The 27,431-nt window shown below is 37.5% G+C and overlaps 2 protein-coding genes across 11 annotated transcripts; one reads left to right on the forward strand and one right to left on the reverse strand.

Moving 5' to 3' along the window:
* Positions 1 to 1,222: 1,222 nt before the first annotated feature.
* hcfc1a (host cell factor C1a) lies at positions 1,223 to 20,097 on the forward strand. 7 transcript variants are annotated; one of them, XM_042734110.1, is made up of 28 exons: positions 1,223 to 1,494; positions 2,637 to 2,838; positions 4,035 to 4,183; positions 4,946 to 5,106; positions 5,199 to 5,407; positions 5,498 to 5,582; positions 5,996 to 6,102; positions 6,892 to 7,071; positions 7,240 to 7,566; positions 7,699 to 7,850; positions 7,944 to 8,126; positions 8,922 to 9,140; positions 9,266 to 9,370; positions 9,472 to 9,676; positions 9,945 to 10,087; positions 10,190 to 10,322; positions 10,467 to 10,663; positions 11,426 to 12,179; positions 12,982 to 13,109; positions 13,290 to 13,571; positions 15,084 to 15,309; positions 15,403 to 15,669; positions 16,018 to 16,121; positions 16,209 to 16,346; positions 16,450 to 16,635; positions 17,578 to 17,875; positions 17,975 to 18,038; positions 18,428 to 20,097. In XM_042734110.1, the coding sequence occupies exons 1-28, from the start codon at positions 1,426 to 1,428 to the stop codon at positions 18,465 to 18,467; spliced, it is 5,313 nt and encodes a 1,770-aa protein (XP_042590044.1). In that variant the 5' UTR covers positions 1,223 to 1,425; the 3' UTR covers positions 18,468 to 20,097. The 7 variants fall into 7 exon arrangements, with proteins under 7 accessions (XP_042590044.1, XP_042590045.1, XP_042590046.1 ...); XM_042734111.1 differs by having other exon boundaries at positions 1,337 to 1,494; positions 2,634 to 2,838; XM_042734112.1 differs by lacking the exon at positions 1,223 to 1,494 and adding an exon at positions 1,553 to 1,713 and having other exon boundaries at positions 2,634 to 2,838.
* Positions 20,098 to 20,545: 448 nt separating this feature from the next.
* si:dkey-13a21.4 (uncharacterized protein LOC494576 homolog) lies at positions 20,546 to 23,640 on the reverse strand. Of its 4 annotated transcripts, none has more exons than XM_019109125.2 (5): positions 22,541 to 23,637; positions 21,833 to 21,959; positions 21,436 to 21,654; positions 21,231 to 21,370; positions 20,546 to 21,070 (listed from the first exon to the last, which is right to left on the reverse strand). In XM_019109125.2, exons 1-5 carry the CDS (start codon positions 22,591 to 22,593, stop codon positions 20,917 to 20,919), a joined length of 693 nt encoding a protein of 230 aa, XP_018964670.1. In that variant the 5' UTR covers positions 22,594 to 23,637; the 3' UTR covers positions 20,546 to 20,916. The 4 variants fall into 4 exon arrangements, with proteins under 4 accessions (XP_018964670.1, XP_018964671.1, XP_018964674.1 ...); XM_019109126.2 differs by having other exon boundaries at positions 20,548 to 21,070; positions 21,235 to 21,356; positions 22,541 to 23,634; XM_019109129.2 differs by having other exon boundaries at positions 20,975 to 21,070; positions 21,235 to 21,370; positions 22,541 to 23,640.
* Between the last annotated feature and the right edge of the window lie 3,791 nt (positions 23,641 to 27,431).

The following is a 27,431-nucleotide window of genomic DNA, read 5'->3' on the forward strand; positions in this document are numbered from 1 at the left end:
AATTATTTGAAACACATTTCTATTATTACATTTGGAAAATTTCACTGCTGGTTAAAAAATAAAAACAACTAAATTGGCATTTCAACATCAGGCACCCAAAACAATAAAAGACCTGAAATATTTCAGTTGGTGTGCAATGAATCTAAAATATCTGAAAGTTAAAATTTTTATCATTACATTATGGAAAATAATGAACTTTTTCACAATATGCTAATTTTTTGAGAAGGACCGGTAAGACATAAAATGCTTTATTTTTATTTCTCTATAATGTGTGCCATCATATATGGATACCTCAGCAGAATCCCCTTACCATGATGAGGATAAATATTCTGATGATGCTTACACTAATGATTAATAAACGTTTATATTATAAAATATTATTACATTATTCATGATTTGACCATTTACAAAAGTTATATATGAATTAATCCAATGACAGCAAAAATACGGCAAAAAAAAACATACAATTATGTAAATAATAATGTTAATAATTAACCTGTTTACCAGATTGTCTTCACGGATCATACTTAAAGTTGTGTCAATCTGAGTGAGTTGGTTGATTTTTTTTTATGTGGTGTGAATTATTAGCACTTTCCCTCAAGTGCAGCAGTTGAAATTTTATTCTATGGGGTTGAAATATTTTGATCTTTAGTGTGTTTTTAATGCATATTTTAATCATTATACAATTTCTGCCTCGCGTTTGCCACTCCATTTTAAGAATCAGCCTATGATAATTACATTTGTGCATTTGGCTGTTTGTTTTTTTGGATGATGCTTTTTTTTTAAGATTGTTTATTTATTTTTTTTAAAAGATTTTTTGTTATAGGGTTTTTGTTATAGTGGGTTTATGTAGGTAGGCGATAATAAAGTAAGCTGTATTCTTTAGAAGCCCTGTGTTCATTAAGTTTCTGTTCTAGGAAGATCACAAAACTGGCTTTATGTAGGTAGGCGATAATAAAGTAAGCTGTATTCTTTAGAAGCCCTGTGTTCATTTATTTAATCATGTTTAACTTTATTTGTGGTTACTTTTTGCTTACAGAATAATAATTGTTTTATGATATTTGTTGTTTAATCTGTATTCTTTAGAAGCCCTGTGTTCATTTATTTATTCATGTTTGTGTATACTTATGTCGCCATCTTTAGTGTGGGACAATAAGCCCTTACTATATAAAGTGTAAAAAATGTGTAGAAATTGCCGGAATAGTTTTAGCAGATCTCAGATACATACTTATAAGGTATGATAACTACAAAATAATCGCTAAAGAAATGCAAGATGGTATATCTGAGCTGCGCGTGACTGTTTTTCCGAGAGCTCGAGAGAGGGACGAGGTGATTCAGCCATGTTTGTTACGGGTGGCTGGACATCTTCAAGAACATGGCGGCTTCCAGGCAGGCATGAGAGAGGATACTTCTTAACAGATTTGGATGAACCTGGGCAATCCTTTCAAAAACAGACCATCAAAACAGTTCCTCGGATATCGCAACACGAATCTCGTACGTATGACTTTTGGCGAAGAGCATGCATTGAGCAGAAATGTGTATTTTTTGATGCCGAACATAAACTTAGGCGCCATTTTTCTTGTGGGAGCTGCTAGTGGGTTGATTTGACAACAAGATGGCTGCTTATACCGGGGCGGCATGAATTAAATAAAAATCATCCCGTCTGTGGTTTTCTCTTGGAGGAGACTTTCGCGGACGTATCTTCTCCCCTCAGTATGTATCGGGATGTATTTATGTGTGCATCCTTTGGTGAAACGAGGCTAGGTGTGTGTTTTAGCCTCGCTGCTGGTAACCGGGAGCTGTGCAGCCCGCTGCATGAATATTATGTACGTATCGCGTAAAAGTCTCGTTTAAATGCTCGGACCGCTTAGAAACTGCAGCACCCGGGCGATGGTTTTATTTTGCACTGCACTGGAATCAAACTGCACGCTTAAAATGCAGTATTGTTGCTATTTTGAGTGGCTGACAAGATGGCGACTCCCAGAGAGGCATGAAAATAGTCTTCTGCAGCAAACGGGGACTGGGTTTCGAGTGTTAGTCTCTGATTTTGTATGTTTGTGTACTTTAGAAGTATTTCGCGGATGGGGTTTTGAGCATTTCTCCCTTAGCAGTTAGTAGATAGTTTGCTCACTTGCACTTGCTGTTTAGTTGACTGAAACTAATTGTTTTTATTTGCCGCTCCGCCATTTTTCAGACTGGCGGAGGCTTGTTTCAAGATGGCGACTTCCATGGGTTGATACTCTTTCTGCATCAGGGACATTTAACTGCCTGATGTAATTTTGGGATGGGACTTTTTAAACTAGAATTGGTGCTGTGTGGTTTTTGGTATATAAAATGATCGATGCTGAACTTGCTGTGCGCGGTATTTTAGACTAACGTTAGCTTGTCGGCTTTTAGCCCGTCTAAAAAGCGCCAAAATGGCGGCATTGCTGAATAATCAAACTTGTGAATAACCACAGCGTTTGGGGTTTTGATGGCACCCGTGTAATGTTATAACAATTAACATCTGTATTCAGAACGTGTTATTTAATGTTTACTATTCTATTTTGTGCTATATTTTCGTTGACTTGTGCTCACAGAAACAGATTTGTTAGTGGCTAAGAGTCGCTGAAGTGCATTGCCTTTTTCCTCAGTAGAAGGACATGACGTCTCCTGGTTCCGTTGTGCCTGGAACCGCCGGAGCTCCGCTGCAGCCGCGATGGAAGCGGGTTCTGGGGTGGTCCGGGCCGGTTCCCCGACCGAGACACGGGCACAGAGCCGTGGCCATCAAGGAGCTGATGGTCGTTTTCGGCGGAGGAAACGAAGGGATCGTTGACGAGCTGCACGTTTATAATACTGGTAAGGAAAATGTTTTTATCTGAATACCGTGTGTATATGCGTACAAACTACATCACTTTTGCAAATCGCCGTTAAATGTGCTGTTTGTGTTTAGCTTGTCACTACACTTTTTCATTATATTTCTTCCGCGCAGCGATGAAGATTCGACTTAACTTGAAGTTAAAAACAGAACTGCATAGTATTTGTGTATAAAGTAATCGGTGAGTTCATTGCCGTGTTGCTTGCGGCTCGTAAGTTGTGAAAAGAAAAAAAGGCGCCAGAAAACAAAAATGGACGTTGGCCGCGTCACGCGCACGCCCCCTCCTGCACGTGCACCTTTATGTTATGTTATTTTTGTTGACTGTTGAGCCCACAGTGACATTAGTAGTGTTGTGGAAATTAGGCTGCTCTAGATTAGACAAGGCCTTGCCGTTAGATATTTCCAGAAATGTTTTATGATATTGATTAAAAAAAAAATAATAATAAATAAATAGATAAATAAATTCATTAAGCTAAATGTTTCATTTGGTGGGTTACAGTGAAAGAGTTAACTTAATTTCCCCAGAAAGCTCTTATTTATCACACAGTCTTTCCATTGAAGCTAAACAATCCAGTTCCTCTGTCGTGACCTTTCAGTTCTGTGAATTGCAATTCAGTAAATTTCTCTTCCTGTTACAGAATCACACTAGACTTCAGTGTTACACTCGCCTTTTTAAAAAAAAAAAAAAAAAAAACGCGTTCAGCATATAACAAATGATAAAACAAAATATAAAAATATGCAGTCTACTCTCCTCACCTGCAGCTTTAAAGTCGACATGAAATAATACAAGTTCACTCTATTTATTTTCTAAATGCATGTTATAGATGCTAATTTATCTATGCATATATTTAATTTTTAAAAAAGCAAGTCCTCACCATACATCTTTTTTCTTTTCAATAATTTGTTACACAACACAATATGGAAGAAAAAAAATCTATTGCTATTTCAGTTTGATTGTGGCTTTAAAGTTTGTGTTCTTCTAAACGGTGTGATATATTGTTCCTCTATTAGTCCCATCTTCCTTTTTCTCTTTGAATTTTGTCCTACTGTCTAATTTATTTTGACTATTAGTGCTTTGAATTTATAAAGTGTGTGTTATTCACCTATGCTTTAAAACTGCAAGAGAATGTGGTCTGCACCTCATCACTGAGTAATGAAATGTTTCTTTCTTTTTCAGCAACAAACCAGTGGTTCATACCAGCTGTTCGTGGAGACATTCCTCCCGGCTGTGCAGCTTATGGTTTTGTATGTGATGGCACACGTCTGTTAGTGTTTGGGGGAATGGTGGAATATGGAAAGTACAGCAATGACCTTTATGAGTTACAGGTGAGAAAAAGCTCTTTAAAATCACTCTGTGATGTGACTCAAAGCTGGAATACACTAGACAACTGTTGCCCAGATTTGCAGACTAAAGTATTCAGTGCTAGATGCCGAAAGCTGTAGATGGCCGACAGATTTTGGCCGGTCAAGAGTTGACAGATTTCACAGAAAATTACTTGGTGTATGATGGGCACAGTTTCTGAATTTTTAGCTTCGGATTATGCTCCATCTAGTCGGTTGATATCAAATATGTTGATATTTTGAGCCATCTCTTTATAGCACACATTAGCCATATTTCCACTATCGTGCTAAAAGCGAGCGTGCTAGTGTGATTCAGGGCAAGATCACTGTATGAGGCAGAAATGTATTATATATGTGATGCTAAAGGCTAAGTATGCTGTCCATTGCTTGAAGAACTTGTACAGAACACATGATTATAATCATGTATTTATTTGGTTTCAAAATTATTCTGTCTCTTCCCTGTGTGTTTGTTGATTCTGGACTGCTGCATCTTCATATGCCATAAATTTAATATATTCTGTATAACTCATAATTCAGTTTTTTTTGTCTGTGAGCTCCCGTTTTATTTTTATTTTTTTATGTGTGTCCAAGCAATGAGGTGTGTTTCTGGATCAGTTTGTGTTTGGACTGACGTGGGAGTCTGGTAGTGTGTGTGACCCATAGTTATTTAGTGTAAATTAATTGCATCGTTGGCAAGTGTATGATGCCTAATGCTTTATAACCTCTTCCTGTGGTTACTATTATCAGGCAAGCAGATGGGAATGGAAAAAATTGAAACCAAAAGCCCCTAAAAATGGAGCACCACCATGTCCTCGCCTTGGCCACAGTTTTTCTATTGTGGGCAACAAGTGCTATCTTTTTGGGGGGCTTGCCAATGACAGTGAAGACCCCAAGAACAACATTCCCAGGTATTATTTATTTCCTACTATATAACAATGTGGTCAGTAAATAAATATTTGGATATTATTTGGTTCACAGACTCTCTTACATGTGCTTCCAGGTATTTGAATGACCTTTATATCCTCGAGCTGCGTCCGGGCTCCAGCGCTGTGGGCTGGGATATACCGGTCACATATGGAGTGCTGCCTCCTCCGAGAGAGAGCCACACTGCTGTAGTTTATACTGAAAAAGCTACTAAGAAGTCACGTCTTGTTATATACGGAGGAATGAGTGGTTGCCGTTTGGGAGATCTTTGGACATTGGATATTGGTATGACGTTATCTCTGGGCTGTTTGTCAGACAAATAATTCAACCAATCAATTAGGTTAAGCAATAATTAGGCCATTCTTTGCCTTTCAGATACACTGACCTGGAACAAGCCTGCAATAAGCGGCACTGCTCCCCTCCCCCGTAGCCTTCACTCAGCCACCACCATCACAAACAAGTGAGTTTCAGGGTGCTTTCACACTTGTAGATCGATTGCTTTGTTCCGGGAACAGGGATTTAAAATATTACAATGTTGCTTTTTTTTATTTTTATTATTGGTGCGGTTTGCTTTAACACGGCAAAGTTTCTAAATGGACCAAATTAGTTAATACAAGTCACACGCGAGTAAACTATTCCCGGAGCTCACTTTCACGGCTGTCATCCGTCACGATGGAACAACAACAACTTTATTGCTGTGTTCACATATGTCCAAACGAACTGAACTAAGAGGGGAAACGCGTCAGGTTCCACAAAAAGGGGCCGGGTGTGAAAGCACCCTCAGTGTAATCTAGAATTGTATCAACAGGTAATTCCCTAAATACTAACAATGGCATTACTGACCTTTAATCCTTTTATCTGTTTTGTCTGCAGAATGTATGTTTTTGGTGGCTGGGTTCCCTTAGTGATGGATGATGTGAAGGTGGCCACACATGAGAAGGAATGGAAGTGTACAAACACACTGGCCTGCCTGAACTTGGGTATGTTTGTACATGTAATATATAAAAAAATCTTTGATCAAAAATGCAGTGAAAACAGTTGTATAGTAAAATATAATTTAAAATACCTGTTCTATTTTAATGTATTTTTTGTGACGGCAAAGCCGAAATTTTAGCAGCCATTATTTCAGTCTTTAGTGTCACACAGTCTTTCAGAAATCATTCTGATATGCTTTATATATTTGGTGCACAAAAAACATTTATTATTTTCTGTTATGAAAAGTGTGCTGCTTAATATTATTGTGGAAGCTGTGATGCAGTTGTTCAGGATTCTTTAAATATAAAGTTCAAAGTAACAGCATTTATTTGATGCATATTTGAATACAAGTATGAATTTCCTTCAAATAAAAAACAAAACAAAAAGCGTAGTGACCCCGAACTTAATGGTAGTGTATGCCAGTACATCAATACTGAGATAAAAAAAGTAACAAAGTACAGATTATTGACTCAATATGTCTAGTTTGTGCATTAAGTGTGAATGCAGCCTGTTACTGCTGTCTTTAACGTTGTTAATATAAATGAAACTGTTATCAAAAACAAATCTTTGATCTGTGTTTCCTAATTATTGCCTGTTTAGGTCATTTTTAGTAAAGACGTATTTTAAAATTGGTATTAAGGATTGTGAAATTTCACTTATCGTGTTATCTACAGAAAGTTTGGTATTGTGATATTATCTGTAAAATGGTAGGACTTTGGAATTGAGCCCAATTTGATTACAGTTGCCAAATCATTGTTAAAAAAATAAAAATAAAAACTTTTCTTTTCATTTAGACACCTTGACATGGGAGACTGTTTTGATGGACACTTTGGAGGACAGCATACCACGTGCACGAGCAGGACATTGTGCTGTTGCTATTAACAACAGACTTTATGTTTGGAGTGGACGTGATGGGTACCGCAAAGCTTGGAACAATCAGGTGTGCTGCAAAGACCTGTGGTACCTGGAGACAGGTGGGTGCAGTATGGGGTATTTCTGACACAGTTAAACTGCTTCATAAAGTACCCAAATGCATTAAATGTTTTACACGGAGTCTTATTTTTATTTTATTTTTTGCATCAGTTGATTGTGTTGAACGATGCAATTTGACTGGTTTTCGGCATTGCACTTTTTCTTTGCAGAGCGACCTAATCCTCCTTCACGGGTACAGCTTGTCCGGGCCAACACAAATTCTTTGGAGGTCAGTTGGGGAGCGGTGTCTACAGCAGACATGTACCTGCTTCAGCTTCAGAAATATGATATCCCATCAGCCACTGCTGCCACATCACCAGCCCTCAACGCAGCTCCCTCCCTCCCTGGAAACTCGCCTAAGAGTCCAGCGCCTGCCGCAGCTGCTCCGTCTGCTCAGAGTCTGCCGCAAAGTGGCATCACCCTCGTGCCCCAGGCTGCTTCAGTTCTGCCCAGCACACCTGCAAGTCCCGTGGCTGCCTCAACAGCTCGTGGACCAGGTACACATTTGTTAAATTATTAGTATTATTTATTTAGTTATTATTTTTTTATTTATTTTTTTTTTCTTCTCAGTATTTTTTTCCCCTCATCAAAGGTTGAGTTAAAAAAAATAAATAATAATTATATTTCAGCTATTCTGAAAGTTGCAGCCCCTCAGTCAGGCACCGGGACGTCAATTGTCACTGTGCGACAGGCCACCCAGGCCGGAAAGTCCCCAGTCACTGTGACATCACTTCCTGCAGGTGTTCGCATGGTAGTGCCGACACAGACTACTCAAGGAACGGTATGAAGCAAAAAAAATCTATAAAACTGTTGATGTATTATAAATTGTTTTATTTAAATATGTATTTTTCTCCCCTTTTCTTTTCTTTTTTAGGCCATTGGCAGCAGCCCTCAGATGAGTGGAATGGCAGCTTTGGCCGCAGCTGCTGCAGCCACACAGAAAATCCCTCCTTCCCCTGGAGCCACTGTTCTCAATGTGCCGGCTGGGGCCACAATTGTTAAAACGCTGGCTGTGACACCTGGGTCCACCACAGTTAAAGTGGCATCACCTGTCATGGTAATTATCTTGAGATTGTCACTGTGTGTAGTTCTTCATATTGCCTCTTGCCCCTTGGGCTTTATTTCTCATATTCATTATTTTGTTTTTTATATTTTTCTATTATTTGCAAAAATACACTCCTGTTCAAAAGGTTAAGATTAGTATTATTTTATTAATTAGCAGTGTTGTATTAAATTTATCTAAAGAGAATTTGTGGCTGTTCTGCTTATCAAAGAATTAAAAAAAAAAATATCTCTGTTTCTGTAAAAATTAAGTAACCCAACTGTTTTCAACATTGATAATGATAATGAATGTGTCGTGAGCACAAAAACGCATATCAGAATGATTTCTGAAGGATCACGTGACACTGAAGACTGGAGTAATGGCTGCTGAAAATACTGCTTTGCAATCACGGGAATAAGTTCATTTTAAACATTTTTTTTTGTAATATTTCACAATATTACGGTTTTTATTTTTTTTATTTTTTTTTTTTTTTTAAACTAGTAAATGCAGCCTTAGTGAACATAAGATACTTCCTTCAAAAATTAAAAATCTTAATATCTTTAATACCGTATTGTGTAATGCTTATATTAAAAAATAAGACTCAAAATAGCAAAACTTACATGGTTCCAACTCTGAACTATTGATTGGAGGAGCTGAATTCCAAACTTGCATTCGCCAGCATACACATCTGTAAACACATGTTAGTTTTATTATATATTTATATATGAAATTCTATGTTTTAATGGTTAGTTGTTTATGTTGCAGTCTTGGCCAGCACTAATCTCGTGGCTCACAATTATTTTGTCGTAGGTAAGCAACCCTGCCACTCGCATGCTGAAGACTGCGGCTGCACAGGTGGCCACTCCAACAGTGTCCAGTCCCACTACAGCTGCTCGCCCCATCATCACTGTGCACAAGTCTGGCACAGTTACCGTAGCCCAGCAGGCTCAGGTTATGACCACGGTGGTGGGCGGAGTCACCAAGACCATCACTCTTGTCAAGAGCCCGCTTTCCATGGGAGGAAACTTGGTACGGTCTTTTAAATTCTGGCATAGGAAAAATTAGAAAGGTAAAAAGATCGAATGGACATAGTCTTTTTTCTTTAATCATATATATATATTTTTTTTGTTGTTGTTTTTTTTTTTTTTTTTTAGATCTCCAACTTGGGCAAGGTGGTGTCAGTGGTACAGACCAAACCAGTGCAGACAGCTGCTGTGACGGGACAGGCCTCCTCCAACCCATTGACTCAGATTATACAGGTACATTGAACCTATAGTATAACTCGTTTTAAATTTCTGAGACACTCACATTAATTATCATTTGAAATGATCTCAACGTCAATGTCATTCTTATTTCATAGACTAAGGGCCCCCTTCCACCCGGCACCATTCTGAAGCTGGTAACATCTGCAGATGGAAAACCAACCACCATAATTACCACCAGTCAAGCAGGAGGCACAGGAAAAATACTGGGCATTAGTGGCATGTCCCCTACTACCACCAAACCGGGCACCACCACAATTTTTAAAACGATCCCCATGTCTGCTCTACAGCAGGGAGCTGCAGGTAAAGAAATAAGCAATCTTGTCAAGAAGTCTTTTTGTCTTTTGATATACACAATAAAGATTATAAATATAACTTATGTGTTTATTTATATTATATTATTGTTATTAACAATATTTTTTATTGATTTATATTTGTGTAATTTTTTAACAGCTTTAATAATAGTGTGTTTGTTAATTATTAACAACATTATTATTATTATTATTAATAATGCTGATGATATTTTAGGTGGATTTGTTTGGACTTAATGAGCATATGTTTTCTGTTGTAGGTTTGACTAGTAGTACAGGGGTGAAGAGTCCTATTACCATCATCACTACAAAGGTGATGACATCTGGAACAGGAACTCCTGGCAAAATCATTACAGCAATGCCTAAGATAGGTACAGCAGCTGGCCAGCAAGGCCTTACACAGGTATTTGGGGTTCAGAATATCTGGTGCAAAATGGAAAACCTGATGGTGTTGAAGCACTTGAAGCCCATTTTCTTACCTGGCTTGTTTATTTTCTATCTGAAGGTTGTTCTAAAGGGAGCTCCTGGTCAGCCTGGAACCATCCTTCGCACCGTGCCGATGGGAGGAGTGCGTCTTATGTCTCCAGTATCTGGGGTCAAGCCAACTGTGACAACACTAGTTGTGAAGGGAACAACTGGTAAGGATATTAGCCTAAAAAAGTCAAAAGTTAACGTTTCATTGTTAAAAGACTGCATATGTCTCTGTGCCAAGTGTAATTTAGCAACCTCTATTATGAATGTTTAAAGTATTTTCCTCTCACTGTGTCTGTTCTCTTTCCAAGGTGTAACAACTCTTGGCACAGTCACAGGAACAGTTTCTAGCAGCTTAGCTGGAGGAAGCTTAGCCAGTGCCAAGTCTACCCTGGCAACTCCCATCACCACTCTGGGCACGATTGCCACCCTCTCCAGCCAGGTCATTAATGCTACCGCTGCGTCAGCTGCCCAAAGCAACCTGAACACTGTCACCTCCAGCATGCAGGTTAGGACCACATAATCTTTTCAGATTGTTTTTATTGCAATTGTATATAATTATTCATTAATTATTGCAGTTATTTTTATATATATTTTTTTTATTATTATGCAAGTATACTTTATAGTTACATATTTTATAAATAATTACTAACTGAAATTGTTTTGGTAGTAATAAATTTTTTACCTATAAACCACCATTTCTTCATCTTGTGTAATTATGAACTGATATGGCTTATTTAATGTCCGATATGATACTGGTTGATAGCAATATTAATCATTATGTACACTATTGTTAAAGTTTTATTGGTTTTATAAGTTTTACAATCCTCTTATACTCAACGAGTCTCATTTATACCCGTGTCACACGATCTTTCAGAATTTTTTTTCTAATATGCTAATTTGGGTAAAAACAAAAAATATGTGATACATTTTTCAGGATTCTTTGGTAGAAAGTTCAAAAGCACAGCATTTATTTAAAACCGAAATCTTAACAAGATTATAGATATCTTTATGGTAACATTTAGTCAATTTAATACGTCTTTGCTGAGTAAAAGTATTAATTTCTTTAAAAAATATATATTCAGACCGCAAACTTTATTTGTTATGAATAATTAATATGTAATAAAAGGAAACTATATTTTAATAATATAAAAAATATTAATAACACAGAATTGTATTTAAAATGAACAATATTACATAATATTTACTTAAATTACTGAAAAAATATAACGTAATCTGTAGTCACTAATCTTGTGTCGTCCTTTCTTAACCCACCCAGGTGACTCTCATAACAACACCCAGTGGTGTGGAGGCTCAGCCTGGCCAAGATCTGCCTGTTTCCATTCTGGCCTCTCCCATCTCTGAGCAGCCCACCTCTACTGAGTCTGGTGCAGGCGACGCTTCTGGCAGTGTTACTTTAGTGTGCTCCAACCCACCCTGTGAAACGCATGAAACGGGTACAACAAACACTGCCACCACAGCATCTGCCAACATGGGCACTGTACAGAGGGTCTGCTCCAACCCACCATGTGAGACCCATGAAACGGGCACCACCAATACAGCAACCACAGCATCTTCAAATATGGGCACAGCTCCTGCTGGCACTGTACAGATGGTCTGCACCAACCCGCCCTGTGAGACCCACGAGACGGGCACCACCAACACAGCAACAACAGCTTCGTCTAACATGGGCGGAAATCAAACGGGAGCGGTGCAGAGGGTCTGCTCAAACCCGCCTTGTGAGACCCACGAGACGGGCACCACCAACACAGCAACCACAGCATCATCTAACATGGGTGGAAATCAAACAGGAAATGTGCAGAGGGTCTGCTCAAACCCACCCTGTGAGACCCACGAGACGGGCACCACCAACACAGCAACCACAGCATCATCTAACATGGACGGAAATCAAACGGGAAATGTGCAGAGGGTCTGCTCAAACCCGCCTTGTGAGACCCACGAGACGGGCACCACCAACACAGCAACCACTGCAACCTGCAGTATGGAGACGGATGAGGAAACAGGTACTTTAGATTTCCAATAGATTTTTAAATCTTCACATTTATAATATTTACAAACCATGGGTCTCATTCGCTAACAATTGTGTGGGTTATTTGTATTTATATGCACAAGAATTTTTCTTATGAAAAGAATCAGTCCTTATTCACAAGAAATGCATTTGCAATTAACCTCATTCTAACATTATTGAAGTTTGAGTATTTTAAATGAATGACTGTGTGCCTGAGGCTTGTGATATGCATGAAACATTTGTCTCCAAACTGTCCATATAATGGCTTTTCTCATATACATGTAAGATGAAATGTCTATGTATAGAATTTCTTCTTAACATAATTATAAGGCTTTTGTTAGAGGTGGCCTGGAAAGTTTGAATGGTTTTTAAAAAAGTCTCTTATACTCAGTGAGGCTGCAATTTTATTTGATCAAAAATACAGTAAAAATGCTTATATTGAGAAATATTATAATTCAAAAGTTTATATTTTAATAGTTTATTGTAATTTTTCCTGTGATGGCAAAGCCGAATTTTCAGCAGTAATTACAGTCTTCAGTGTCACATGATCCTTCAGCATTCTAAAATGCTGCTTTGGTCTTATTTTCAGTGTTGAAAACAGTACATATTTTTAAGATGAAGTATCTATGTATAGAATTTCCTCTTAACATAATTGTAAGGCTGCTCAGAGTGTGTACAGATTTCATGCACAAATTAGTGAATGAGACCCAAGGTTCATTTTTTTTTCTTATTTCTTGCAATTTGTGGTTTTTATGTCTTTTAAAAATTGATGGTAACAATTTCTTTTGTATATTCAGTCCAACAGAGTGGTGAGGCATCAGAATCTACCACCAGTACAGAAGGCCTGCCGTCCACTGCAGTGCCCCAGAGCAGAGCCATTACTATAGTCACACAGGCCACACCTCCACCAGGACCCGCTGTTCCGGTGAGTGGCATGTATTTTGAGATCTAAACGTTGCACTTATATTTTATTTTATTATATTAACTAATGCAAACCATTAAAGAGCCTGAATGTTAGTGTAGGCCTTCATGTTGAAGGGGAGGGTTGAAAAAGAGAGGCATTTATAACATCAGCAGGTTTTCTTTCTCTGTCCTTCTCCTGTAGTCCATCTCTTCAATCACGGAGTCATCCTCAGAGGCCGGAGCTGAGCCGGTTGTTATGGAGAGCTCGGAGGCAGAGTCTTTGCAGGCAGAGGCGGGGGCAGAAGCAATGCCAAGTGACTTCCAGGCGGTGGCAGCCGCATTGCCGAGTGACTTCCAGGGAGAAGCCATAGCGGTAGCCATGCAGGCAGAGAGCCAAGCGGAGGAAGGGGCAGTCCCCATGGAACATGACACTTCTGGCATGGCAGAGGGAGAAACCACTCAGGAGCAGCTACCGACAGCTGAGGTACAGTCAGCTGCATTCTAACTGTACAATTTACAGTTATTGCAAAGACAAACCAATATTCAAACTTTTGTTTTATATTTTTAGCTCTTAACTTAAAGTGGCAGTCCGTATTGCTGCTTTGTCGCCATCACTGTTCAAAACCTGCAATTGCAGTTACTTGCAGAATTGTTTTCATTGCATGGGTTGTGCATCGGCACGGCTCCAGTGTGGATTAATCTCATGTTTTGAGGTGAATGTATGGCAGTCAGTCACCGCACCGTTGTGGATACTGTAGTAATTGTAGTTACGTAGGAATCACATGTTCTCGCCTACGTCTTGGAATATATGACCCAAATAAGAATTTTCACCGGATATTGTCATCAGAACAAGTAACAATTCTGCCACATTTGTTTTGACCAACTGAGGAAAAAAGCATTACAATAAATCGCGCTACCAATGGTGATTAAATCTAACGATCGATTAGCTCATATCACATCAAACCGTGCAAATTATTATTATTGTTATACTTTGTTCTCAAATTGTTAATGTTAACAACATGAGCATTGTGTGACTGTGTATGTAGTGTGTATTAGCGTGTAGATTTCAATTTCTGTACAGTCTAATCTCTAATTGTCATACCATTCGAATTGCATATTAAGAAGTTCTTATAACCCAAAAAGCTAATTATTCTTCCTTCGAACTGGTTTTCTTTAAAATACAAATCCTGTGTAATCCCAGGCTATCTGTAATCAGATGCACATTTAAAACTAGAATAATTTATTTTCAGTCATGTTTCATAAACACATAATTCTTTCTGGATAACAATCTGCCATCAAAATGATGTTTAAATATTGCAGCTGCTGTGAGAAAAGGCTAACGATCCACCACCTGCAGCATCCGCATATGCGATAGCCTATTAGCCGGGACTTAATATTTGTTAACAGACGTGACATAATGACGCAGCAGCATGCTCGAATTTCCCGCGAAAACCTACCTGTACCACTCAAATTATAAACATTAATATATAAAAAAGTTACGGACTGCAGCTTTAACTCTTATGAAAAATAGTAATTTCCTTTAGAGACAGTGGTTCAACCGTAATTTTACGAAGCTGCAAGAATCCTTTTTATGCGGAAAGAAAACAAAAAGAAGTACTTTATTCAACAATTCATCTCCCCCGCATCACCCTGGTGCCATTTTGGAGAACATCACGATGCATGTGCATGCTATGATCTAAATGTAAACAACGTGGCGCACAAAAAGTATTCCCGTAGCTTCATAAGATTACGGTTAAACCACTGTCACATGGACTATTTTAACGATGTTCTTACTATGTTCTGTGCCTTGATTGTGGTAATATCGTTGCTGTCTATGCAGGATCAGAAAGCTCTCGGATTTCATAAATAATATCCTAATTTGTGTTTCGAAGATGAACGAAGGTCTTATGGGTTTGGAACAACATGAGTAATTAATGACAGAATTTAGATTTTTGGGTGAACTATACCGTATATAATTTTTTATTTAAAAAAATAGATGGAGGGTGTAGAGGCAGCATCAGCATCACAGGCCGAGGTGCTGGCCTTGCCACCAGAGCTGATGTCGGACGGGCAACCCACAACGCTGATGGTGACGGGTCTGACCCCAGAGGAGCTGGCCGTCACGGCAGCCGCAGAGGCAGCAGCCCAGGCTGCAGCGACAGAAGAGGCCCAAGCCCTCGCCATTCAGGCTGTACTGCAAGCAGCACAGCAGGCTGTTATGAGTGAGTCACCTTTATTTATCTGCAGATTCCCAACCTATGACCTCCACATGTTCATATTCGGTCAGAGCTCATTCTGTCTCATTCCCTCATCAGGCTCAGGTGATGCTGGAGGAGGCGACCAGCAGACCCACACCATACCCATCGTTTTGACCCAGCAGGAACTAGCGGCTTTGGTTCACCAGCAGCAGCAGCTCCAGGCAGCCCAGCAGCAAGCTGCTGCCCAGGCCGCACTGCCCACTGAGGGCTTGGCTCCAGCTGACAGCCTAAATGACCCCTCCTCAGAAAGCAATGGACACAACGAGATTGCCGCCGCTGCCACAAGTACAGTAGTCGGACTACTGCCTAGCAGCTCAGCAGAGAGTATGTGTGAAGTTTCATTTTTCAATAGCATCGACTATGTTAGTCGTTTTGAACCATTATTATAGTTGAATTATGCAGTAACTCAAATGTGCTTTTAAAAGATTAAAAAAAGAAAAAAAAATTTAGATCTAAAGTTCAGTCACATTAGCTATTGGTCATGCTTACTGCTTATTTACCGCATTAACCAACTGAAAGCTGCTTGGTTTGAATGTGACGTGCGAGCTGTGATTCACTTCACTTCATTAGCTTCCAAATAAAAACATGATATTTATTTAAATGAAATGTCAAGATGTGAGGAAAAATTTGCTGTTTGTTTATTTCCATTAATTCTGTTTATTTCCTTTGTAGCTTTGGCTCCATCCATCACATTAGCCTCTGCAGTAGTTGCCAGTCCTGCTAAGATGCAGGCAGCTGCTGCTCTGACTGAAGTGGCCAATGGTATTGAGGCTGCGGTAAGTTTCATGGGTTAAGAATCACGGTAATATGCACTGAAATGCGAAAGAATAGTTTAAAATCCTGTTTTCTGTTTTTCCCCACAGAAACAAAACCCTCCCACTGTTACCATCAAACCTCAAGTGAAGAAAGAAAACCAGTGGTTTGATGTTGGCATTGTCAAAGTGACCAATATGGTTGTAACACACTTCTACATGCCTGCAGATGACGCCGCTTATGTTGAGGTGAGCCACAATGAGATTCTACTTCTAACCACCATATTTTAAGACCTTGTGTCATTACTTGTTTGTAAAAGTATACTGACAGAACTTGTGTATTATGCTGCAGGATGATTCTGGCACAATCCCTGACTACAGCCAGATGAAGAGGGTGGACCTTCAGCCCGGGACGGCCTACAAGTTCCGTGTGGCGGGTATAAACACATGTGGCCGTGGAGCCTTTTCTGAAATATCTGCTTTCAAGACCTGTTTACCGGGCTTCCCAGGGGCACCGTGTGCCATAAAGATCAGCAAGGTTTGCACTTTACCTCGTTACATATGGTTTTATAATAAAGGACATTTTTTAAAAATGGGAATTAGACCTTAATTTCATTTTACAAAAATAGATTTTGACTAGGGGTGCTCCGATTTCTTCATTAAATAACTTATAAAGTAATTTGAAAACCTAATGTGAGAAGTAACTTCACAAACAGCATGACTGAATCACTGTGCGCTCTCTCTCTTTCTCTCTCAAAATACGCAAATGCTTTAAATCCCCACACATCGCATCTGTCTATAACAAGGACAGATGACACAGGAATTGTCACTTGCACAATCAAGGCAGTGTCACATCGTCACTAAAGTTTATAAATTGCATTACTTTTTAATTCTTGCCCATGTTTAACCATTCAGCTCATGCCAGGTTCACAGTACTCCGTTTGCAGTGTGTATGCGGTTCATATTTTTTTCCATACTCATGTTAACGGAAAGCGTTCACTTCACACACGGTTGCGGTCCGGCAGCGCATCTGCAGTAGTGTAGAGAGAGTTTCCGCACCAAGTCTATTGCTGCGCTGCAAGCACTGAATTAAAGGAACAGCGCATTGTTTTCAGTAAATATGAACATGGATTCACACAAAAATGTAGTAATTACACTATATACACTTGCAATAATATTTTACAATATTAGTTTTTTTTTCCTGTATTTTTGATCAAAAAAGTACAGCCTTGATGAGCATAAGAGTCTGTTTAAAAAATCTTAAAAATTAAAAATCTTACTTATCCCAAACTTTTGAACAGCTGTGTATATATTCTAACCTATTGCTGACCAACACAATTTACACTACGGTTTAAAAGTAAAAACTGTAATATAGTAAAATAATTTTAAAATAAACATTTTATTTTATATATATTTTCAAATAATCTTTTATCATTAGACGCATAAAAACCGCCCTTTCTTTACTCATTTCTCTCCTTAGAGTCCAGACGGTGCACACCTTACATGGGAGCCTCCATCCGTGACATCAGGAAAGATCACGGAGTATTCTGTGTATCTGGCTATCCAGAGCAGCCAGACCGCCGAGGCTAAACCCTCGACCCCGGCCCAGCTTGCCTTCATGCGTGTTTACTGTGGGCCAAATCCTTCCTGCCTGGTCCTGTCCTCTAGCCTGTCCAACGCCCACATAGACTACACCACCAAACCCGCCATCATATTCCGCATCGCTGCACGCAACGAGAAAGGTTATGGCCCGGCTACACAAGTGCGATGGCTGCAAGGTAAAGGTTTTCTTAGGTGGGAAAAAAAAGGTTTTTGTTTCAGGCAGTGACAAGGTAGATTTTTAACAATGGATTTGTTTCGCCTCTCTTGCTTTGTAGAGTCTAACAAAGATGGCCTTTCTGCAAAGCCTGCCCCAAAAAGAGCAGTTTCTTCACCAGATGCGTGAGTGTCTCCAGGATTAGAAAAGTGCATTTGATCAAAAATACAGTAATAATGTTAAATATTACAATTTAAGCTGTTTTCCTTTTTAATGCTTAATGTAATGTATTGCTGTGATGGCAAGGGTGAATTTTCAGCAGCCGTTGCTTCAGTCTTTAGTGTCACATGATCCTTAAAATCAGTCAGTGACACATTTTAAGGATCATGTGACACTGACACATGAACAGATGATATTAAGCAGCACAACTGTTTTACAAATGTCATCATATAAATATTTAATCAATTAAATACATCCTTGTTAAATAAAGCTGTTAATTTCTTACTGCCCCTGAAATTTTAAACAGTACTAGAAATAAGGTTGATTATTAAAATGCTTGTATATTTTATTACAGGAAAGGGATTGGTCAGAAGAAAGCAAGAATGGACCAGTGAGCACCTCTCTCCGTTTGTCCTCCAAGACCAGAAAGACACTACTCCTAACGCTCCTAACACAACTTCCACTGTAACCATCCATCAAAACAGCACAAAATCTGCAAGGAAATCGTGTTTAAGAATACAGTTTCTATGGAAAGCCTTTTTCTTTTTAATAGTACGAATGGAGAAAAGCACATTGCTTATTTTTGAGTATTTTTCAACATACTTGGAGTGGGGGAAAGAAAAAAACTAATTTGCTTTTTCCATTGTAGAGTCTTCATTTCTGCTCTCCCCCATTTCTTTCAAAACCTGTATCTTGCTTCAGCAAATTCAAACACCAGATTTAAGATATTTGTAATTTGTTCTGTCAGCTGGGCTCAAATGAAGTAGCTCTTTTCTGCGATGGACTTCAGTGTGAAGTTTTAGTTCAGGTTAAATGTGTGGACACCGCGGGAGGATTTCTGATTGGAGATGACTGATGTCATTTTCATGTGAGGGGAAGAAACTGAAAGGGGGGGCGGGGGCGGAGGGAACAAATCAAGCACTCGTCCACAGACAAGAGGGGATATTTTTCTCTTGAAAGGCTCAGTGAAATAAGATCTGCATAAAGAATCGTTCTGGACTCCAGCCTCCTGGTGAAGTCTGCACTTCTGCATTGAACAGAAATAGAGGCAGAGCTGCAGATAAAGAAGTGGTCATGGAAGTACATTACTGGCTGGACAGAGACTTTGCTAGAACTGAGATTTGCCATAAAAAACAAAAAAAGAAAAACTTCCCAAAAAATTAGCAAGCGATGATGGAGAAGATCTTTTGTGTAGATTATTTTTGTATTTTTAAAGATTTTCTGCTGTATGTCTGTGTGCTTTTTTTAACTCACTATTATTTTTTCGCTTTTTGTTTTAAAAATTCTTGGCCATCCACATTGGTTTAAGGATTTGTGGGAAGAAGGGCTTTTGGATGGACTGTTTTCTTGACTTTTACATAAGGAAATGCATTGTATTTGTGCACAAGTTGAGTGATGTGCTTCAGCTGAAAAGGATGTAAACATCTGAAGGGCTTTTACTTTGTTTACTGCATATTTCTACTCTTGTTTCCACTCTGTGTTTGTGTATGCCAAACCTTGAGATGTAAAAATCGTAAAACATTTATTTTTTTTATTTTTTTTTAATTCCTCACCTTACCAAATCACTGTTTATTAGTGTAAAGTCAACTTTTTACCTTCCTCTGGCTTGTCCTCTTAACTTTTTCACAACATAACTTTGTAGAATATTCTCTGCCCTAGATTGTGAAGGAAGTTGTCCATGTGAAGGTAAATTTCTACTTTTTTTTCTTTTTTTTTCTTCTACTTCTTTTTTTTTTTTTTTTTTTTTTTTTTTTTTTTCACACCTTTGATTATCTGAGAGGTATGCAAACTAAATGTTAAGTGTATACCTGTATGTCTCCATGTGGGTGAGGATGGCTGTACTCTTGGTGAAAGCCAAGTTCGGATTCGACTGTAATATAGTTCATTCATAACACAAGAAGTGAAGATGATATCCTGGCCTTTTATATATTTACCTGTACAACGTTTTTACATGTTGGTCATCTCCTGATTGCCTTTTTTTGTCTTGACTTATAAAAGAAACAGAAATATAAACTGTCTCCCTGATTTAATTTTGACTAATTTCTTTAGTTTCATGCAGCACATCCTGAGATTTCGTTCCACCCCTGGTGTCTTCCAGAATCGTTGTGAATTTGAGTAGCGATATTTGATGGGACACTTTTCAGAAAGCTGAATAGATAAGCCGCTTGACTCGTTTGCATTTAATATGGAGCTATTTCAGCTGAAATAAAGGAATGATATCCCAGCATAGTATTCAAATGAAGTAGTTCATGAGGTCTTTTTAAACATACATTAATCAAGATCGTTTTTTTTTTTTAATGAAAATATCCTTTAATTTGTTTTACAGACTAAAATGGTTAAATTTAGGAAATTAGTATTTTAGTCAACTAGAAATGTAATGACGAGAAACTTTTGACATTTTTGACATACTTAACTTGGTGAAACTCATACTTCCTGGATATTAAAAAAAACTGGGCATTGTACTGTTGCGGTTTCATTTTGCCTTGTATTTCCATCAAGTGTGTTTTAAAATGGTGTGCATTTGCACCTAGTTTAAAAAACAAAACAAAAAAAAACACTTTCATTCACAGTGAAAACAATAACTATATTAACATCCAAACCAATGGACAACATTCTGTTTATTATAATCACGCACTGCAGTTGTCGCCTGCTACTTTAAATAATCAAGCTCTTAAAAGTTAGGTGGATTCTGATCGACTCCATATTTTTAGCATTCATCACCTGGGAAAAAAACTGTTTTGAAAGTGATTCCAAAGATGTTGTTCTTCTGTGTAGTTATTCTAATAGCAGTTGTGGACTTCATTTTTCTCAGAACTAGAATATTTATTGTTACAGTTATCATAATTATCCTCCTTGGTGTGAACGGGCCTTAACACTGAAGAGTAGCACAGCAGTTTTTTTCTTTGCTTCAACAATAGCATTTTTTATTTGGCTGCTTCTCCTGTTGTTTCTGTGTAATCTGGATGTCTTCTCCATTTTCCACATGGTGTCTTTTGAGCTGTAGAAAGTGTGGCACAAACAACTTAATACTTCTGCTTTTTTGGGACATGCTAAGTATGAAGTGTTCAATTATCCCTGGCTAGTGTCTGATCAAAAATGAAATTAAGTATTTGTTAAAAATCCTTATTTAGTCTTGTTTATAGACAGCTTGAACTCACATACTGCAGGGCTGCTCGTGTCGCACTGTGAAAAGTTGTGTCCACGCCAATGTCTTCCTTGGCACTACATTCAAAATATTCAGCTCCAATTTCACTGCACCATTGCTGGGCTTTGCTTGGGGACACCTGTCAATCAAAGCCTGCTATCAGTTATTAAGCAAAGTCATTAGATCTTATAGCTCGTAATTCAATATTGATGACTAACCTCACGATAATCCAAGTCAATTTTATTGCCAAGCACTATGAAAGGGAATGCAGAGGGGTCAGAGGGACATGCCTGCACCAGGAACTCTTTCTTCCAGATGTCTAGTGCATCAAAGGAGACGGACGAGGTAACGTCAAACACTAGAAGGCAGCAGTGAGCTCCACGATACAGTGTGGTACCCAGAGAGTGAAACCTTTCTGTTCCTGCAGTGTCCCAGATCTGGTGCAAGAACAGTTGAGCATTATTGCATGACACAGTTTGTAGAGCCCTATTCGGTGTAACCAGTGTTACTGTAAAGAAAACTGGATCTGTGGATCCTGTGTATGACATGAAGTGAATGTTGGTTTTATTTCGAAAAACTGTGGGTTTGACATAAATGCATGTAAATGTATCTCACCTGAAGAATCACTGATCTTTTATCAATAGTGATTTCTTTAGTAAGGAAATCTACCCCGATTGTGGCACGATACAAGTTAGTAAAGCGATGGTGGACAAACCGGCTCATAAATGAAGACTTTCCCACTCTGTTCAAAGAAAAAGAAACAGGGAAAACTAAAGGACCAGAGAATTAACTGTTAATACTATACACAATACAGTGCATTAACATTGAGTTACAGAACCAGCTTCCTCTGTAAATGTTCCCAAATTTTTAGAAACACCAGCAGCTGTTGAGGTTTTCCATGTTTAGGAAGTAACACTGCTTTTAGTTTCTTTCTGTACTTCCTTATTTTTGTTTAACAGTATATTGGTCTTTGTTTTTAGATCAAAATACAACTTTTTTTTTTTTTTTTTTTTAATGTAGGCTATTTTTTATTTATGATGGGCAAGATCAATTTTCAGTAGCCATTACTGTCCTTTAAAATCCTTTAAGAAATTACTTAATTTACTTTTTTTAATCAATATAATGCAACACTGGTGAATAAAAGTATAACATTCTTTCAGAAACAATAAAATTATAGTGATACCAAATTGTAGCATTCATGTCTTTGTTGTTCTTACAGAAGTATTCTGGACTATACTTGGAAAGTTGTTTTGCCTTTTATGAATTGCATGTGGGTCTATGCTTCACTAGTAGATTTACCATAAAAACAAGACAGACACTCACCCAGAGTTTCCGATAAGAATGACTTTCAAGTGTGGTGTGCTCCACTCCGTCATGGTAAAAATAGCCAAAGCTGTTTTCAATGAAAGGAGGTCATGAAGGAACTCATCTCAGACAACACTTCTTCATTCTGTGTTTCAGACTGTAATGTCCTGTTCGTATCACGGATCCATAAGAAAACAGGGCAAAATAGGTAATGGTTAACCACCTTAGCAGTGTAAGGTAAACAAACGCCTTGCTAAACTAAACAGGTGGTGTAGGCTATCAGAAATGATGGCCTGTTGGGCTGTTTTAAATTCTATGGTTTCTCTGGTAATTTAAAATACTAGTTGTCATATAGCATTGCTTTTCATTTTTTTTTAAAGTAGGCCAAAAATGGCCACCATGAACTAACAATGAACAACTTTTTCAGCATTTATTTATGTAGGTTAATATAAGTTAAATATACTATCGTTTACATAGTATATATTAAAATGCATTAGTAAATGCAGAAATCAACACTAATCAAGACTATTACACTCGATCTGAATTAGGCTACTAAATTCTGATTGGTCAATAGCGCCATTCAGCAACAAGTTCTTGAAATATTTCACAATTTTACCATTGTGCAAGCACAAATAGAAAAATAACAGCTATAAAAAATAAATTGAAACAATAAAGGGTGAATTTTAAATTAAAGGGCATTAGCCTAAACTCATTTTACAGAGGTAAAGCTCGGGCTTTTGATTTTTTAAAAACTTAACAGGTTCAGAATGAACTTTAAAGACCGTTTGAAAATGAGCAAAATAAGGTTTTAAATTAGGCTACATTTGGTCTGATGAATATAACATTTTAAATGGCACTTGTTTTTAATGTCTCTTGTTTCATATCGATTTGAGTGAAAATTACCTCGGATGACTTAAACATAAACTAGCCTACTGTAAGTTATTGCAGTGTTCGTCTTTATTTTGAGGTTATTTTTACATTTTTTAGGCCCTAATTTAATTTTACATTTTTATGATTCAGTTATAGCTTCAATAAACTCACGAACCCCCTGCAGTTCCTTCAGGAACCCCAGGGAAACCTTGACTTAATGTAATGTTTAATGCACTTCATGTTGATGATAATAACAAAGAATTGAATATATTTTCTTACTCTTTGTTTATATATATATATATATATATATATATATATATATATATATATATGGTACAAGATTTTACTATTTAAAATGTGATAAGGTCAAAAGTAATCTAAAAGTACTATGATTAGCCTATTACCTAAAATGTGTAATGCACTTGATTAGGCCTGTTTGTTAGGCTATAATTTGGAAACATATAATTTGGAATCAGTAATGGACTACAATTTGAAAATAATCTACCCAGCTCTGATCATACATTTAATAGCCTAATATTTCAGTATCATATTATATCACAGTACAGTGGTGTAGACATGTGATACCATACCATGGTAACACTACAGTACTGTTTTGTAAGGATAGCTTTTAATCATTCATTTGGCTTTCAAAGTACAAAATATAGAGGCAAACACTGGGCAGAACCTGCTATGAGGTCCTCATATGGGAGGTGTCTTGTTCTGTGTCAGTTATGGGTGTGGAGGCCAAAACTGTAAGTTGTAACAGTGAATACTCAGACCAGTTCTCCTCAACTGAAACATGGTTTTGACTAACTTACCTCACAAAAACATAAAACACATACAAACTTAACTGGAACATTTGAGTCACACTATGACTTATAAGAACTGTGGCTATGCAGTCAGTATACACATCCTCTTCTTTGAAAGTTTAGAACTCTCTCTATGAATTATGGTGATACACACAAACACACACACACACACACACACACACACATATATATAAATTTATCATAACATTAAGATACTTTCACATTTCTTTTACAACATAAATTACACACAGCCACTTTAATATGAAGACAGTTGTCAAAAGTCAAACTGAAACAAGTGTGGTTTAAAAAAGTCTAGGGTCACCAAGTTTTTTTGTTTTGTATTTTTTTTTTAAGAAATTCATACTTTTATTTAACAAGGATGCATTAAATTAACAAAAGTGATAGTAAAGACATTTATAATGTTACAAAAGATTTCTATTTTAAATAAATTGTCCTTCTTTTGAATGTTCTATTTATCAAAGAATCCTGAAAAAACTGTATCACACTGATAAAAACAAGAAATGTTTCTTGAGCACTAAATCAGCATATTAAAATTATTTCTAAAGGATCATGTGATAGTAAAGACTAGAGTAATTATGCTAAAAAAATCAGCTTTGCCATCACAGGAATAATAAATTACATTTTTAAATATACAATTAATAATATTTAACAATATACTGTTTTTACAGTATTTTGATCAAATAAATGAAGCCTTGGTAAGCGTAAGAGACTTTCAAAAACATAAAAAATCATAAACCTCAAACTTTTAAACATTGTTAGCAATTTACTGCAACTACCACAAGGACGTGAGTTTACGTATACTTGAAAAATCGGACAGCACTGTGATCTCTTTCTTCTTACCACTTTTCTAAAAACAAAAAAAAAATTCCCCATGGGGATAATAAATAGCTTTCTGCATTAGCCTACTAATTGACGACGTCATGAGTTAACAGCTTTATTCGTTGTGTTATGGATGAAGTGTATAGGTAATGGTGTGAGGAGAGACAGACTAGAAATGTTTTCCTCTTATAGCCTGCAAGCCATAGACAAGAAGCATTCTGTGTTCTCTCACTCGGACTTATCTTTGGGATAAGACTTTTGGCTAGAAATGATTTTAGAGTCTTGAGGATGAGATATGTCATTACTTGGGAATAAAGCTACTTGTTGGCAATAACACTTACATATGTGACCTGAAACAAATTCATTCTAACTTTGGATATAAATTAAAAAAGAAGTCGAGGCAGAGGGAGAGAGAGGCGGTCCTTTGAGCTGTACCTCATGACACAGAGTCGCTCAGCTGGCTGTGCGAGGCAGAGATAAGGGCCTGCTTTCATGGAAGATTCTTTCCTTGGAACTGGAGCACTGCCCCAGAAAACCTACAGCTACCCCCAACTTCTTGGCCTTTCTGCCCCGGCACCCACACCAACCTGATCAGTAACAGTTCCCACAGAGTCTTGTGTCACTCACCAACTGAAACATCTTTATGGATCCACACGGGCATTGTGTATTTTGCACCTGGATCTGAGGACTTCCTGGTTTCAGGAATGGATATCATTGTACAAACAGAAGTGCACTGTCACTGTTGTCAGTCACATTGTCCCTAAACAACACCTTGGATTGCAAACACATGGCACAAGAGTGTGTTTCATGCACATAACTGTACCGAGTTATTTTATTTAAGAGACCAGTTTAATGCAATATTTTTAGACCTATATTATAGGGTCAGTTTTTTAGTTAGCAAGGTCATATTAAATGTATCAAAAGTGACACTAAAGACATTCATAATGTTATAAAAGTTTTTATTTTTTATACTTTTCAATATTCAAAGAATCAAAGTTTCCACAAAAATATTAAGCAGCAGAAATGTTTTCAACATTGATGATAATAAGAAATGTTTCTTGAGCACCACATTAGTATATCAGAATGATTTTTGAAGGATCATGTGACACTGGCGACTGGAGTAATGACACTGAAAATTCAGCTTCATATCACAGGAATAAATTACATTTTTTAATATATTCAAATACAAAACAGTTGTTTTTAATAATCAGAGACTTCTTTCAAAAAAATGTACCCCAAACTTTAAGTAGTGTGTAGATATGCACACAGTCAGAAATGGTTTTGAGTCTTTCATATTCAAAATGGGGTTAAAATCACTACCCCAAACTTTTGAACGCTATAAAATGTATTTTTTATCTATACATAATTTTTTTAATCCTATTTATTTATTTAGTTTAGTTTATGGATGTGCGATGTGTGTGTATGTAAAAATGAGAAACATATTCACTGATTTGAGCTCTATATTAATTAGCTTCATATACAAATACTAGACATCTAAAGTAAGTCCTCATTTAGATAGCCAAGTAAATATGTGTGCGTGTGTGTGTGTGTGTGTGTGTGTGTGTGTGTGTGTGTGTGTGTGTGTGTGTGTGTGTGTGTGTGTGTGTGAAAAAGAGAAAGTTGTCTAACTAGCATTGCAGGGTGTCACTGTTCCTGTGAGTTTGTTCATGTAGTGTCATGGCTGGTCGATTCCCCAGCCTCCGACTCCAATCTTGATAACCTCTTATCACAGTTCAGCAGCCAGCACACACACAGCCACCAGCCACATCCCTCAACACTGCCTCTCTCTCTTTATAGAGTTCTTTCTGTTTGGCAGTCTAATTTTTGTGAGAAGATCCAAACTTTTACAAAAGTTTTTTTTTTTTTTTTTAGAACAATAGACAATGCCTTGTCACCACAAATACTGTGACTTTACAACATGTTCAGGACAGAAATGAAGTCATGTTGTATTTATTGGTTTGTTTTTAAAATGAGAGTTAACTTAGAAATAATTTACCATCATATCTTTTTTTTAACAGAATGTCCAAGCTATACTGTTTTTCATACAATGAAAGTAAATGCTGACAATGGATGTTTTAAAACAAAATTGGATGAATAATGATTAGAATTTGGGTCTGTTTCTCATACAAAATGTGCAATATGGACTACTTCTGTGGCGCTTTATGTTGCTCTTATTTGCTTTTTGCAGCGTGACAGCCCTATAGTCACCATCCACTTTCATTAAATGGAATAAACTCCCTTTGTGTTCCACTGAAGAAAAACAAGTCATACAGTTTGGAATGACATGAGGGTGAGTAAATCAAATTTCGGAAGAACTGTCCTAATGGAACAATGCATTGGCCTACATGATGAAGCTAAAATAGGGCCCTATGTAAATCAATAAACTGGCC

Source organism: Cyprinus carpio, chromosome B11, assembly GCF_018340385.1.
Source record: "Cyprinus carpio isolate SPL01 chromosome B11, ASM1834038v1, whole genome shotgun sequence".
NCBI lineage: Eukaryota > Metazoa > Chordata > Actinopteri > Cypriniformes > Cyprinidae > Cyprinus > Cyprinus carpio.

What these genes read in the sequence shown, in the direction of transcription:
- hcfc1a (XM_042734110.1), top strand. Translation starts at nt 1,426, where the DNA reads ATGAACCTGGGCAATCCTTTCAAAAACAGACCATCAAAACAGTTCCTC. An exon ending in GCTGCACGTTTATAATACTG is followed by an intron (nt 2,839 to 4,034) that starts GTAAGGAAAATG and finishes TTTCTTTTTCAG; the next exon opens with CAACAAACCAGTGGTTCATA. An exon ending in TCTACAGCAGGGAGCTGCAG is followed by an intron (nt 9,677 to 9,944) that starts GTAAAGAAATAA and finishes TTTCTGTTGTAG; the next exon opens with GTTTGACTAGTAGTACAGGG.
- si:dkey-13a21.4 (XM_019109125.2), bottom strand. Translation starts at nt 22,593, where the DNA reads ATGACGGAGTGGAGCACACCACACTTGAAAGTCATTCTTATCGGAAAC. An exon ending in TTGACTTGGATTATCGTGAG is followed by an intron (nt 21,371 to 21,435) that starts GTTAGTCATCAA and finishes AACTGATAGCAG; the next exon opens with GCTTTGATTGACAGGTGTCC. An exon ending in CACGAGCAGCCCTGCAGTAT is followed by an intron (nt 21,071 to 21,230) that starts GTGAGTTCAAGC and finishes CACTTTCTACAG; the next exon opens with CTCAAAAGACACCATGTGGA.